The 16,136-nt window shown below is 36.0% G+C and overlaps 2 protein-coding genes across 2 annotated transcripts; both read left to right on the top strand.

The window, feature by feature from the left end:
* The first annotated feature begins 6,964 nt into the window (after nucleotides 1-6,964).
* LOC101894256 (juvenile hormone acid O-methyltransferase-like) lies at nucleotides 6,965-10,565 on the top strand. The gene is made up of 3 exons (XM_005179508.3): nucleotides 6,965-7,485; nucleotides 7,547-7,830; nucleotides 10,289-10,565. Exons 1-3 carry the CDS (start codon nucleotides 7,112-7,114, stop codon nucleotides 10,489-10,491), a joined length of 861 nt encoding a protein of 286 aa, XP_005179565.1. The 5' UTR covers nucleotides 6,965-7,111; the 3' UTR covers nucleotides 10,492-10,565.
* A 3,356-nt stretch (nucleotides 10,566-13,921) lies between these two features.
* LOC101894087 (juvenile hormone acid O-methyltransferase-like) lies at nucleotides 13,922-14,928 on the top strand. The gene is made up of 3 exons (XM_005179507.4): nucleotides 13,922-14,321; nucleotides 14,384-14,667; nucleotides 14,738-14,928. Exons 1-3 carry the CDS (start codon nucleotides 13,945-13,947, stop codon nucleotides 14,926-14,928), a joined length of 852 nt encoding a protein of 283 aa, XP_005179564.1. The 5' UTR covers nucleotides 13,922-13,944.
* Nucleotides 14,929-16,136: the final 1,208 nt, after the last annotated feature.

Consider the following 16,136-nt stretch of genomic DNA (forward strand, 5'->3'; position numbering starts at 1 on the left):
GCCGTTATATGGGTGATATACCAAAATGTAGACCAATAAAAACACCAAATATTAAATTATAACCAATATGGAAAAGGCAGTCAAAACCTGAAAAACCTATCCTGTGGGTTCCTCGCAAGGCGGCTATTCCAAATAGTAGACCGATAGGACCTATTTTCATTACCAATGATTCTAGATGTAATCCGAGGAAAAGTCGGGCGGACATGATACCTTATACCATTATGTATATTTATTAGAGCTCCCGTAACAAAATAATTTATTTCAAGTAGATCATACCACCTATCAACATTTGGCTTTAGAGCAGTTACAGTTTGGTTTCAGAGGGATCTAATATATGGGAGGCATATCCAATTCTGAATCGATTTTCACTAAATTTGACGGAGACATTTCTATATTTTATACCAAATAACATTTCTACAGAGGGCATGATATCACTTCGAGAAGGATTACATTAAAACAAGTAAAAAGCTGTAAGTTCGGCCGGGACGATCTTTGAATGCTCTCCACAATTTGGTACAAAATTGTCAAAAAATTAAAATCCATTAAAAATTCTGTTAAAATCTTAAAAGTACTGAACGTAGTCGTATATTAGGGTCTATACGACGACGTGGACCTGCATACGCAACTGTTGTCATAAGCCTCCACAGACAATTTTCTGGCATAGGCTGATCCATTACGAACTTCAAATTCTAAATTTGAAATAGTTCTGGTAAATAATTTCGCTAAAATCATCAAAATACCGCATATCGGGAGGTACCGTTGGGCGCTATACGAGGATGTGGACCTACATGGCCCATTTTCAATACCAAAAGTCCTGTAGACATAATACATATTTGAGTAAAATTTTATCGACCTACTTCATTTTGCTCGGAAGCTAGAGTGATTTCCACAGACGGACCGACATTGTTAAATCGACATAGAGTTTTATGCTGATCAATAATATATATATTTTGTGGGGTCTAAAATGTATATTTCGAGGTGTTACAAACGGAACTTACTAACTTAATATACCCTCCATACTATGGTGGAGGGTATAAAAATAAATATCGGAGCCGAGTTCCGCCAAATGGAAATGTACGTTCCGAAATTCGCTCTATTTGGGCTGATATTGGCTATTATTTGCACAATAAACCTGAAATCGGATTGAGGATATATATGCGTGCTATATCCAAATCTAAGCCGAGCTCGATAAAATTTGGCAAAGGTATTTCCGACCTCTATAAGATGTCTGGTACCAAATATCATTCTTGTGGGTTGCATATTATGAATGTTAGGGACTTAAAGAAAAAATCGCATGAAATGTGTATACCAATTTGATATACCGGCTTCTAGACTGAATTCAGTCGGATGTACTTTAATTCAGGTCATTTGGGCCGATATTGGCCACTTGGTCCACAATTAACTCGAAATCGCTTGAAGATATAAATGGAAGCTATATCCAAATCTGAACCGATGTTAATCCAATTTGGCAGAGGTGTTTCTGGACTTTATTCCTGTGGATTGCATATTACGAATGTGAGGACTAAAACACCAAATCGGCGGAAACATATATATGGGATCTATAGCTATATCTGAACCGATTTTCACCAAATTTAATATACTCGCGTCTAGACTGAATTCGGTCGAAGTTGCCCAAATTCAAGTGATTTGGACTGATATTGGCCATTTAGTGCATAATTAACACGAAATCGGTTGAACATATAGTATATGGGAGGTTTAACTAAATTTGAACCGATTCTCAAATTTCAATAGTGTTTGTCCTTGGGCCAAACAAATATTTTTTGGAAAATTTCATCTCAATGGGATAATAAATGCGACCCGCATTTTGTTCACAAAAGTACATGGACAGACGGGCGGACGGAATGACGGGACGTGGAATTTTATGTAGAATATTTCTTCTCCTGCTACCTTTCGGATAAAATGAAATTGTATGGTACTTTCAGGCGTCATTTCGAAAAAAGTGTGAGGAATATTGATAAAAAAAAAAACATTTATTCTGTCCTTTTTTTTGGAATATCGATGCAAATATTTTTGTGATATATATAGAACAGCAGATTTCTTTTCTGTGACAGCTTGTAGTAAAATTTGATTAAGAATATTTTTATCTTTAATGTCATCCTTGTAATAGTACGGCTTTAAGCCTAAAATGTGGCTTGATTCCTCGTGTCTTTTGATATGCTATTGACGAAGACATCAAAAATCAACGGATAAACCAAATATTTCAAAAAATATTCAAGAGATGGAACTTGTCCTTCCAATCCTACCTAATTATGGTCAACGTTTAGTTCATTCAGGTTAGCCCAAAGGTCTTGTTCTGAATAGTCCAATATTCATATTACTTTTATTCATTCTATTCATCAGACTTCATGTTGATGTCTTACTTTGATGTCGTTTTATCTAAATGACGTGGATCATTGGCAGTATAGATAAAGTACTTAATGGGAGTTGCTGTTGATCGGTGTGTCTCTCTCAGTGATGTTTGTAGATGAACTGACTTGCCCATCTATAATGATCCTTTCCTTGCCGATCTACAAATTTTTAAAAATCCCATAAAATCTCCGAACTTACTGCTTCTATAATTCATAATGTCTTTCTGATCTATATGATCGTGGCAAACAAAGCATTTGTGTTAAATAATCTATTTTAAGCTAAAATCTGTATAACAAAAAAAAAAAAAAAACAAGTAAAAAAGCAGTAAGTTTGGCCGGGCCGAACTTTGAATACACTCCACCATTTGGAACGAATTAGAAAATTTTCAAAAGAATAAAATCCATTAAAAATTCTTTTAAAATCTTTAAAATATCTAATATAGGAAGGTGCCGATATATGGGGGGATATACGATATTGTGGACAAATCTATGTATGCGTGTAAAGTACTCACAAGGAACTCCTTGTGTGGATTTTGAGATAATTCCATTGGAAAAAGTGGCTAAAATCATCAAAATACCGAATATAGGGGAGTACCATTATATGGGGGATATACGATATTGTGGACCTATATATGACAATTCCGTTTCAGGGGTAAAGTGCTCACAAAGAACTCCGTGTGTGGATTTTCAGACAATACGTTTGGCTAAAAAATGTGGCTAAAATAATCAAAATACCGAATATCGCTATACGTTATCGTTAACCTATATAGAGAATTCTCTGTCGGGGGGTAAAGGGCTCACAAAGAACCCCTTGTGTACAAAGAACCCCTTGTGACCATTCCGTTGAAAAATATGGCTAAAAACATCAAAATACCGAATATCGGGGGTACCGTTATATGGGGGCTATACGATATTGTGGACCTATATAGATAATTCTCTGCCGAGGTATAAAGTACCCACAAGGAACTACTTGTGTGGATTTTCAGACAATTACATTGAAAAATGTGGCTAACATCATCAAAATACCGAATATCGGGGGTACCGGGGGTACCTATACGATATCGTGGACCGATATAGTCCATCTTCGAACTTGACCTGCCTGCAGATAAAAGAGATCTTCCGATCTTAATTCGTTTAGACTGTAGCGTGATTACAACAGCCGCACGGACAGAGCTAAATCGTCTTAGAATTTTACGCTGATCAAGAATATATATACTTTGTTGGGTCTAAAATGATTATTTCGATGAGTTACAAACGGAATGACGAAATTAATATACCCTCCATACTTTCTTGGTGGAGGGTATAAAAAAAAATACGCGGAGATTAAACCCCTAAACCCTAAACTACATTAATGGGCGGTGGTTAAAACACACCCATATCACGTTTTATGTATAAATGTGCTTACCATTTATCGCAATTATCTCGACAAAGCTATGTTTTATTTGATGCTGGCCGCTGACTTGCGATGGGTTAGTATTAAACGATCGATGTTTGAAGTTTGCTGCGAGATATAGCAATGATTTCCAGTTCCTTTTGCTCATAATTGCTAGAAAAAATGTTGAATTTAAATGTTAGCTGAAACACTGCTTGGCGTATTATGCATTTCGTACGGCATAAAGATACGCCCATTACTCGACAGAGCATTCGGTGTAGATTTTGGTAGATCTACTAGCCTGTTTTTCACGTGAGGAAAATGGAGACCTGTTGAAATTGAGACGAATATTGGCACTAAATATGAGTTTTGAACGTGTGTAGTGTTGCCAGTTTGGACAGAAACAAGCTGGAAATACCAGATAACAGCCTATGAATTCCAGAATCTCCTATAAAGTACTATATTATATTCCACGAATTTTTACTTTTAAAATTCAACGATTTATGTGTAGGCGAAAAGATTATGTAAATTATTTATAAGGTCATGATACCTGACCGGGAAGTTTGTGACAAAAAAACCGTAAGTATTTTGACCTGCATAATAGCATTATACCCTGCACCACAAGGTGGTCAGGGTATTATGTCTTTGTACATTTGTTTGTGACAGGCAAAAGGAAACGAGATAGACCCATAGTTCATTTTGATGATCTGCATAGAATCACATTCTGAGTCGATTTATGCCATGTCTGTCCATGTATTTTTGTAAACAAAGTACAGTTCGCATTTATTGCCCGATCCAGATGAAACATGTGTTTGGTCCAAGGACGAACCCTATTGAAATTGGAGATAATCGGTAAAAATTTAGATATAGCTCCCATATATATCTTCGTCCGATTTGCCTTTTATTGTGCACCAAACGTGTAATATCGAATAGTATGGAATTTTGCACATACAACCAAATTAGGCCTGCAAATAAGTATGCCAAATTTGATCGAAATCGGCTCAGATATAGCTATAGCTCCCATATGAATTATTCATCCGATTTGTTATTTCTGTTCTCCACAGCCGTAATAAGCATTCTGTAACAACAATATTTGGGGAAATATATCACATACAGCTCAGAAATACCTTTGCTAAATTTTATCGAGATCGGTTCAGATTTGGATATAGCTCCCATATATAACTTCGTCCGATTTACCTTTTATTGTGCACCAAACGTCTAATATTTGTCCAAATGGGATGGAATTTGGCACTTACGGCCGAATTGAGTCTAGAAGGTAGGAAAGTATGTTAAATTTGGTGAAGATCGGTTCAGATATAGCCATAGCTTCCATATATATTGTTCAGCCGATTTGTTATATTTGTTACCCACAGCCGTAATATGCACTCCGTAACAACGATATTCAGGGAAATATATCAAATACAGCTCAGAAATATCATTGCCAAATTTTATCGAGATCGGTTCAGATTTGGATATAGCTAACATATATATCTTTATCCGATTTCAAATTAATTGTGCACCAAATGGGCAATACAAGTCCGAATTTAAAAGATGCAATTGCTTCGGCATATTTGGTCCTTTGAAATTTAAATTATAATTATAATCATAGCGTGTATGATTGAAATCTCCCATATAAACTTTTAATTGTTATGTGGAGCTCTACTGAATTAGCAAAGTGGTATAGGGTATCATAAAGTCGGCCCGCCCGACTTTAAGACTTTCTTTACTGTTTTTTGTTTTACAAGGTGGTCCCTGTTCTTTATGAAATCCATTGCTTTTGGCCATTAACAAATATATTTCCATTCAAATATACTTATAAGGTCCACGATTGAGTCGACAGATATTGTCCATTTTCGCACCTGACTAGCACTGATGGAAATATTAGGATTTGCAAAGTTGGAGCAAAATCGGATTATCTTTTCTATTTCCATAAGGAATGGACCGATATTGTCCATCTCCGAACTCGATCTGAGTTTTATAATAGAGTTATAGTGCGCACCAGCCAGACAGAAGACAGACGGACGGACATCGGTAGATCGATTCCAAATGTCCTGAAACGGATTTGGCCCAAAAAGACCTAGGGTCTAAAAGCGTTATTTCGATGAAGCACGTTTTGGCCGTATTAAATGATATATACCCTCTCTAGCCATATGGCTGGTTAAGATGGAATATATCGGTCCACTTCTTCTGGTACCTTCCCCAAAAATGGTGGAAAATTTCAAATATATATATTTTTGCACAGAAAGAGAAACGATAATACGATTTTACTCCAACTTTGCAAATCCTAATATTTGCGTCAGTGCTAAGTCTGGTGCGAAAACGGACAATATGGGTCCACTCCTTCTGGTACCTCCCCCACAAAGGGTCAAAATTTGGAATAATTAAAACTGTCATAAATTGTGATGTAAGAGTCCGATTGTCTTCAAATTTCACAGATCCTAATATTTATATTAACCCAAGGTCTGGTGTTAAAATGGAATATATCGGTTCACTCCTTCTGGTACATCCCCCACATATGGTCGAAATTTGCAAAAAAAAAAATACATATTTTTTTGCACAGAAATAGAAACGATGGTCTGTTTTTGCTCCAACTTTGCAAACCCCAATATCTGCAATAAAGATGGTAGATATCGGACCATTCGTGGATATCGGACCATTAAAAACAAAACGATGAAAGAAAGCGAAATAAGGATCCAACTCTCTTCAAATTTCATACATACAAGCATTTTTGCTAACACAAGATCTGTTGTGAAGATGCTATATATCTGCGAACCCCTTCTGGTACCTCACTCACAAAGGGACACAATTTTCAATAATTTTATCTGTAATAAATTGCGAAACAACTCAGCGATTCTTTACAACTTGCTATATCTAAATATATTTCTCTCAACCAGAATCCTGAGATGAATATGGAATTAAGATATAAATTTTCGATTTTCTTATATATTCATAATAATATTTATATCATATTTATTTAGGTCCGATATGAAATGGACAATATTAACCCATTCTTTCAAAACCCACTCCATGGAGGGTCAAGAGTTTGAAAATTCATAACAGAAGTCAAAATATGTTTAAATAATCGAACATTGGCTAAGGGTATACATCTGTCGGCAAAACCGACCGATACGTTTTTACTTGTTACTATCGAAATTCACTTAGATATATATTTTGGTTCTCCTTTTCAGTTTTTTTGTTGTGGAATAAACAATTTTTCTGCAAGACGGCAACACTGTCACTTTTAATAAAGTCTTTAAAATTGAACAAGTTGACATTGTTACTTTTCATATAAAATCAACAGCTCCATCAACGGAGTTAAGTGTTTTGCGAAATTCTTTGTTTCGAGTCCAGCTTGACGGATAACCGCAGAATGAATAAACCAGCTTTGTATCATAAGGCACATCATGAAGTCAAACAAGATGTTGGCCGATTAATTGCAAAATTTGCCACAAAACTGCAATGGCGTCCAGAAGGTGGCGATACTGTCATAGATATTGGCACTGGTCCCGGAGATGTTACCATGAAATATATCTATCCCCTGATACCTTCCAATTATGGCAAAGTAGTCTTCAGTGATATTTCGTTGGCAATGTTGGATTTCTTTAAATCTCATTATGAAATTCCGAATAAATGTGCATTGAAATTGTTGGATATTGAAACGCAACAGCCACTGCCCGCTGATATGATGGGTAAATTTGATCATTTAATATCGAGTTTGGTATTGCATTGGGTGCCAGGTAACAGGTGAGTTGGGGGAGAGATTATTCAATAATAATTTAGTAGTAATTTTAGAGTTTTCTTCCAGAACGGCATTGAAGAACATGTTTAATTTGCTACGACCCGAAGGAGGAGATTGTATTTTGGTTTTCTTTTCCTACAACAGTGTCTTCCAAGCGAATCATATGCTGAACTGTGACCCTAAATGGTCGAAATATGTCGAAAATGTTGATCGTTTTGTAGCCCCCTTGCAATTTAGACAGAATCCCACCAACGAATTACGCGATATGATGAAAGCTGCTGGATTTTCGAATATTAGCATGGATGTTAAGCAGGCAACGTATCATTATAAAAATATGGAGGAATTTAGAGGTAAAAACTATAAATTAAATTATTTAAGATTATTAAAAATTCCTGAGAATGGCTTAGCTACAGATAGAAGATAACTCAGGTGGTCTTTTTTGATAGAACACTGCTAAGTTGACCTCTTTATGAGGCTAGAGGCTCGTTTGATACGGCCAAAATGTGCCTCATCGAAATAATGGTTTTATACCCTAGGTCTCTTTGGACCAAATCCGTTTTAGGACATTTGAAGACTGTCTAGAGGTTTTCGTCTGTCTGTCCGGCAGGCTGGTACCCACGATAGTACTCGAAGGTAGTATCCGATTTCATCCAAACATGGTACTTCCTCATATTTTTATCACTTTGGAGATGGGCAATATCGTTCCACTCCATCTGGTACTTCCCCCATATCGATCCACCCTTCTGGTACCTATATGGCTACAGAGGGTATTTATCATTTGATACAGCGAAAACGTGCCTCATCGAAATAACGGTTTTAGACCCTAGGTTTCTTTGGACCAAATCCGTTTAAGGGCATCTGGAGTCGATCTAACCATGTCCTGCGTCAGTCCGTCTGGCTGGCTTTATGGCACGATAACTCTCGAAGAAAATGCCCGATTTGGTCCACACTTGGCACATCGTAATATCATTATCAAACTTAGATCTAGTCCGGAGATGGGCAATATCGGTCCACATCTTCTGGTACCTCCCCCACAAAATGTCGAAATTTTAAAAAGAAAGGATAATCCGATTTTGCTCCAGTTTTACCCCAACTTTGCAAATCCTAACATTTGCATCAGAGCTAGGTCAGGTACGAAAATGGACAATATCGGTCCACTCCATCAAGTACCTCCCTCACAAGTGGTACAAATTTTGAATAATTATAACTCTTATAAAATTGGATGTAAGAGTCCGATTGTCTTCAAATTAAACAAATTGGAAAATTTTTATTATGTCAAGGTTTAGTGTGAAGATGGAATATATCGGTCTACTCCTTCTGGTACTTCCCCCATAAAAGGGTCAACATTTTGAATAACCTTAAAACTCATAAAACACGAAATTAACATCCGATTCCATTCATACTTTGCGCATCTCATTATTTCTATCGACACAAGATCTGTTGTAAAGATAGTAAACATCGGACCATTTCTTCTAGCACCTCCCCCCCAAAGGATCAAAATTTTGAATAATTATAACTCTCAGAAAATGTGAAATAAGGGTCCGACTACCTTCAGGTTTTGCACAGCCCAATATTTCTACTAGCACAAGATCTGCTTTGAAGGTGTTAGATATCGACCCACCCTTTACCTCCCTCACAAAGAGGTCAACATTTAAAATAACCATGCAGCCCATAAAACGCGAAATTAGCATCCAATCACTTTCAAACTCGTAGCATCTCAATTTTTCTACTAGCACAAGACCCGGTGGGAAAATGAAATATATCGGAACACTCCTTCTGTTACCTCCAACACAAAGGGTCAAAAATTTTCATAATCATAACTCTAAAAAAATGCGAAATAGTCATCCGCTTATTTTGAATTTCACACATCCCAATATTTCTATTAGCACAAGACCTGGTGTAGAGATGGGATATATCGATCCACTCCTTCTGGTACCTCGCCCACAAAGGGATCAACACTTCGAATAACCATTAAGTTCATAAAACGTGAAATGAGCAGCCGATTATTTTCAAATTTGAAACATCTCAATATTTCTACACAAGAATAGGTGGGAATATGGAATATTTCCGACCACTTCTTCTGGTACCCCTCACACAAAGGGTCAATTTTTTGAATATCCATGAAGCTCATAAAAAGCGAAATTAACATCCGATTCCAGTGGCACATCTCAATATTTCCATCTGTTATATAGAGATGATAGATCTCTCTCTCTCTCTTCGAATTTCACACACATAAACATTTTTGCTAACACAAGATTTCTTGTGAAGATGATATATATATATATATATATATATATATATATATATATATATATATATATATGTATATATATATATATATATATATATATATATATATATATATATATATATATATATATATATATATATACATATATACAAGCGGGACCCACAAAGGGTCACATTTGTCAATTTTTTTATTTGCGAAATATGTCAGCGATTCTTTAAAATTTGTTGTGTCTAAATTTTTATCTCTACCGGAAAGCTTAGTTTAATATGGAATTTATGAATTCACATAAAATTGTTTAGGTCCGATACGAAATGGACAATATTAGTTCAATCCGTTTTCAACCCACTCCATAGACGTTCAACAATTTGATCGGCAAATCTAGTTTCTTTTTTAAGAAATAGAACCACTCAGGTGATTTTCAATTGAAAAGACACAGACACTAAAGTGACCTTATATGGATAAAACTGTATCCTTCTTAGAAGACCGATGATTATCTAAAATATCGAAATTAAATGGTTGCCTTTAATATCCTCTTTCTTGTATTTACTTCTTTACAGAAAGCCTAATAACGGTCTGTGGCATTTACGATTTTATCCCCGAATGTCGTCAATCGGAATTTTTAGATGGTTATGTTGAAGCCTTTGAGAAAGTTGCCATGGAACGTCGAAATTTATCGGGAGAAGAATCAAAGTGTGTGGTAGTTGCCGATATAATTGTGGCATATGGACAAAAAATGCCCATTGCAATTCCATTTAACTGAAGATTTTATACTAAAAAAATATTTTTCTGATTTTTCGAACTTTTTGACTGTTAATAAAAAATATTGTTATATTATGTCTCTTTTTTTCTTTTTCAGCATTTTATATTAATGCACAAGCATTGTAAACTTGTTTTTTATTTGAAATAATTTCATTTTAATTAATTTCATTTATTTGATTTTGTAATTAATTTTGAACTAATTAGTTTTATATCCTTATTTGTTTTTTATTAAAGTTGCCCTCGAAAAAATAAATAATTATCCTACAACCCTGCAAAAAGTCAGTTGTATTTGTCCGGCACAGTACAGGGTGAGATAAAAAAACTGCAACCAACTTCAGACTGCTGTCATTTCTAAGCGAATCGTCCGACAGCTGTTAAAATTATTCCAGTGAAAACTCATTATATTGTTTACAAGGGTACATAAGCATTTTGGTGAGAATTTTCCAGAAAAAAAGTTATTCGTGGTGGAATTCAAGCGTGATAGTGTGATTTCTTTATATTTGGCTGGAGAACCACAAGTGGCTATCGTTAGAGCACTCCAGCATTTAAATGTGAATAAATCTTTTGTGTCTCCTACCATCGCTCGTTACCGTGATACTGGTAGCGTAGCACGACGTCAAGGAAGTAGGCGGAAGAAAACTGCAACATCAGCAGAAATAGTTCGAAAAGTAAAGAAGCGACTTGATTGAAACCCGCGCTGCAATGGTCGAAAAATGGCTCGTGAGCTGAACATATCGCAATATTCCATTCGGCAAATATTGAAAAATGAGCTCGGGGAAGAGCCATTGAAATTCCAAAAAGTGCAAGAACTTACATCGCATCAGATAGAAAATAGACTCAAAAGAGCTAAAGAGTTGCTTCGCTTGACCGAAAGTGGTGAACTGCCGAATTTGGTTTTCTCCGATGAGAAAACATTCGTTGTGTTGCAGTTTGCAAACAAACAAAATGATCGTGTTTACTTGTCAAAGAGGTCAGATGAAAATGTGCACCTTCGGTTGGCCACCAGAACTCAAGAGCCGGTCATGGTGATGGTGTGGGCTGCCATAACAGCCGATGGTCGCCCTCCGCTCGTATTAATCGACCGTGGCATCAGAATAAATGCCGAATATTGTAGCGAAAATATTCTGGTGGGAGTATAGAGCCTTGGGCACGCAAACATTTTGACCGCAGACCTTGGAATGTCCAACAGGACTCAGCACTCAGTTGGCACTAAAAATACCAAAGTGTCGATCAAGCGCTTCACCGGGAATGGGCCAAAAAACCGCAGAGCAACAATCGGGCAGCGTGTGCCAAAGGTGACCAATTTGAACAAATCTAAACTTATTCTAAAATTTGATGCTATTTCCGACATTTTTTGCTTTAAATCAATAAAATTTAAAAAAATGTATAAATTATGGCTGTTGACTTTGTTGCAGTTTTCATACCCTACAATACTATGTGTTGGGGGCATTATAATTTTGATTGGGCCAAAAATTATGTAACACCTCGAAATATTGGTTTCCCATATAGGAAAGTATATATGACAGCTGAGTCGATGTAGCTATGTATGTCCGTCCGTCTGTCCATGTTAATTTGTAATCAAGATACAGGTCGCAATTATGGCCGATCCTCATGAAATTAAAAATGGAGGTGGGGTTATGGTCAGAATAGAACCCTATTGTTTTTGGAGATGATTGCACAATATTTAGGGGTTGAAATGGACCAAAAACAGAAAAATTTCATGATTTTGCAGTTGCTCTATAAGCCACAATTATGAACCAATCGACGCGGAAATTTACATGGAGTTAGAGTTTAGGACTGGGCAATCGGAGAAGAAATCGGATATATAGCAAAATAAGTACAATATATATGTAAAAGAATAGATCTTATTTATTCTGGGCCGCTGGGCCGATTTTCACAATTCCCATCAATACGGAATGGTCTCTTGCCAGAAACACATCGCGAAAAAAGTTGCAAGAAAAAAGTTGATATCTTTTGTTCTTATTTTTCAATTTTTGTCATATTTTTTATCGCATGCGATTTTTTCAATTTGACTTCCAATTTTGAATTGTAAATTGTTGGAATTTTTACACTCCGCAACACTACGTTTTGAGGGTATTATATGCATGTCGCAATTATCGTCCGATCATCACGGCGGTGGGGTTAGGGTCAGAATTAAAGCCTATTGTTCTTAAGATGTAAATTTAGGGGTTCAAATGGACTAAAAAATAACAATTTTCTAATTTTGTCGTCGCTCTATAGACCACAATTGAAAACTAATCGACACAGAATTTTGCATCAGAAGAAAGTTAAGGACAGGGGCATTATTTTAATATTATTTCAAATACGAAATATTCCAAAATGGACTTGGACATAAGGGGACTTCGAAGCAATTGTAGAGTTGTAGGGTATCACATGGTCGGCCCCGCACGGCTATAGCCTTTTCTTGCTTGTTTTATTTAACCCTGTATATCTTCAACCGATTTTCTAATAACTGTGTACCAAATGGCCAATGTCAGTCCAAATAATCTGAATTTCGGCACATCCGACCAAAATCAGTCTAGAAACAAGTATTTCAAATTTGGTGAAAATCGGTTTAGATATAGCTATAGCTCCCATATATATGTTTCATCCGATTCACACACATGCGTAATGCGCATCCCACAACAATGACATTTGATACCAGACACTGCTCAGAAATACCTCTATTAAATTTTATTAAGATTGGTTCATATTTGAATATAGCCCCTATATATATCTTCAACCGCTTTCGGATTAATTGTACACTAAATGGTCAATATCAGTCCAAATGGTCTGAATTTTGGCACATCCTACCGAATTCAATCTAGAAGCAATTACTTCAAATTTTGGTGAAAATCGGTTCAATTCGGTCCGGTATAGCTATTGCTCCAATAAATAGTTCTTAATATAATTCTTATAGAAGTCATATGATGCACTATACAGCAATGTTATTTGGCACTAGAGGTACAAAAGCCTCTGTCAAATTTGTGGAAAATCGATTCAGAATTGGATATGGTTACCAAATTGTGATTACTCTAAAGGTATGATCTACTTCACATAATTTCCCAATGCGAACTTTTTTTTCAAATATGCATAGTGGTGTAGGGTATCATATAGTCGGCCCCGCCTTACTTTTGACCTTTCCTTACCGGTTATTATTGAATCCGAGCAAAACTGTTGGTTATAAAAAAATGTGTCTTTGGCCAATAAAACGGAATTCTTAATCACTGTAGCTGTCTCCATTTATTAATATACTCCACATTGATAAAATCTAAATAACTTTTAGTGGGATATTTATAAGTTAATAAATAAATAATAAAAAATATAAATAAAAAGATTCACTACCTAAAAAAACCGCTTTAAATTGAAGCACTAACAAACCGCAAGATGTCAGATCGTCGTCGAGTGTTAGCTGGAAAAGGCTATTGTTTTTTGTTTTGCCAAATTATCTAAAATGAATAAGCCGGAATTGTATCATAAATCACACGGCGTGACAAAACGAGATGTTGGCGAACTGCTAACTCAATTTGCCTCTAAACTGCAGTGGCGTCCAGAGGGTGGTGATGCGGTCCTGGAAATTGGTTGCGGACCTGGAGATATTTCCATGAAGTACATTTATCCTCTGATGCGAGAAAATTTCGGAAAACTCATTTTCAGTGACATATCATGGGACATGATGAACTTCTTCAGAGAGAATTATGAAATTCCGTCGAAATGTGATTTCCGACAACTTGATATTGCCGGGGAGAGTTTTGAACTACCCGACGATATGGTGGGTCAATTTGATCATGTTATATCAAGTTTGGTTCTGCACTGGGTGCCAGATAACAGGTGATATATGAAATAAAATAATTAATTCATATGTATTGATAACAATGTGATTTTCTTTGCAGAACGGCTTTGGCGAATATGTATAAACTACTGCGATCTGAGGGTGGCGATTGCCTCTTGATATTCTTTGGTTATAACAGCATTTTTGAAGCCAACAACCTGATGAGCTCCAATCCTAAATGGTCTCAATATATTCAAAATGCAAATCGTTTTGTCGCCCCGTTGCATTACAGCACTGATCCCAAGGGACAATTTCAACAAATGATGGAAGCTGCAGGATTTTGTAATATTAGCATTGAACTGAAGGCGGGAGTTTATAATTATGGGAGCTTTGAAAACTTTAAAGGTAGTCAAGGATATTTAAAAAATATTTCCTATCTTAAAAATTGTTAATTTTTAATATTTAATCCTTTTAGAAAATATCACACCCGTCTGCGGCGTATTGGATTTCATTACAAAATCGCGTCAGTTGGAATTTTTTGAAGATTATTTTAAGGCCATGGCAGAAACTGCTGCGAAAAAACAAGGATTGCCTTTGAAAGATGCAATGTACACAATGGTTTTGGATACGATTGTGGTGTATGGTCAAAAGAAGTCATCTCTTTGAAACCCACAGAAAATAATAATAACAGAATAAAAATGCATGGTAACATTAAAAAATATATAAATTTTAAAAACAAAAATTTTTGTGACATATTAAAAACCAGTAAGGAAACGTCGGGCGGGGCCGACTGTATGATACCCTACACCACTATGCATATTAAGTACAGCTCCCGTAACAAAGGAATTTACACGAAAAAATTTTCAAAAAAATAAAATCCGTTAAAAATTCTGTTAAAATCTTTAAAAAAAACTAACCTCGGAAGGTGCCGACATATCGTGGACTTATATAGAAAAAGCTATGTCTGGAGCATTCACAAAAAAATCCTTGTGTGAAATTTTAGACAATTCCATTGAAAAATGTGGCTAAAATCATCAAAATACCGAATATCGGGGGGTACCGTTATATGGGGGCTATACGATATCGTGGACTGATATAGCCCATCTTCGAACTTGACCTGCTGCAGACAAAAGAGAAATCTTAGCAAAATTTTAGTTTCCTATCTTATTTCTTTTTGACTGTAGCGTGATTACAACAGATGGACAGACGGACGGACGAACAGGGCTAAATCGTCGAATTTTACGCTCATCAAGAATATATATACTTTGTTGGGTCTAAAATGATTATTTCGATGAGTTACCAACGGGATGACGAACTTAATATACCCTCCACACTAGGTATAAAAATATATATATCGGAGCCGAGTTGCACAAAATGGAAACATACGTCCCGAAATTCATTCCATTTGGGCTGATATTAGCCACTATTTGCACAATAAACCCGAAATCGGATTAAGCCTATACATACGGGAGCTATACCCAAATCTTAGTCGATCTCGAAAAAATTTGGCAAAAGGTATTTCCGAGCTCTATAAGATAGCTGGTATGAAATGGCATGAAACATATATATAGGAGCTAAAGCTATATCTGAACCGATTTTTACAAAAATTGATGTATTTGCTTCTAGATTGAATCCGGTCGGATGTGCCGAAATTCAGGCCATTTGGACTGAGATTGGCCACTTGGTGCACAATTAACCCGAAATGGGTTAAAGATATATATGGCAGCTATATCCAAATCTGGTATTTCTGGGTTCTATCTGATATCTGGTAGCAAATATCATATTTGTCGAATGCATATTACGAATGTGAGGGTCTTTAACGCCAAATAGGACGAAAGATACAAATGGGAGCTATAGCTATATCTCAACCGATT

Source organism: Musca domestica, unplaced genomic scaffold (assembly GCF_030504385.1).
Source record: "Musca domestica strain aabys unplaced genomic scaffold, Musca_domestica.polishedcontigs.V.1.1 3, whole genome shotgun sequence".
In the NCBI taxonomy this organism is placed as follows: Eukaryota; Metazoa; Arthropoda; class Insecta; order Diptera; family Muscidae; genus Musca; species Musca domestica.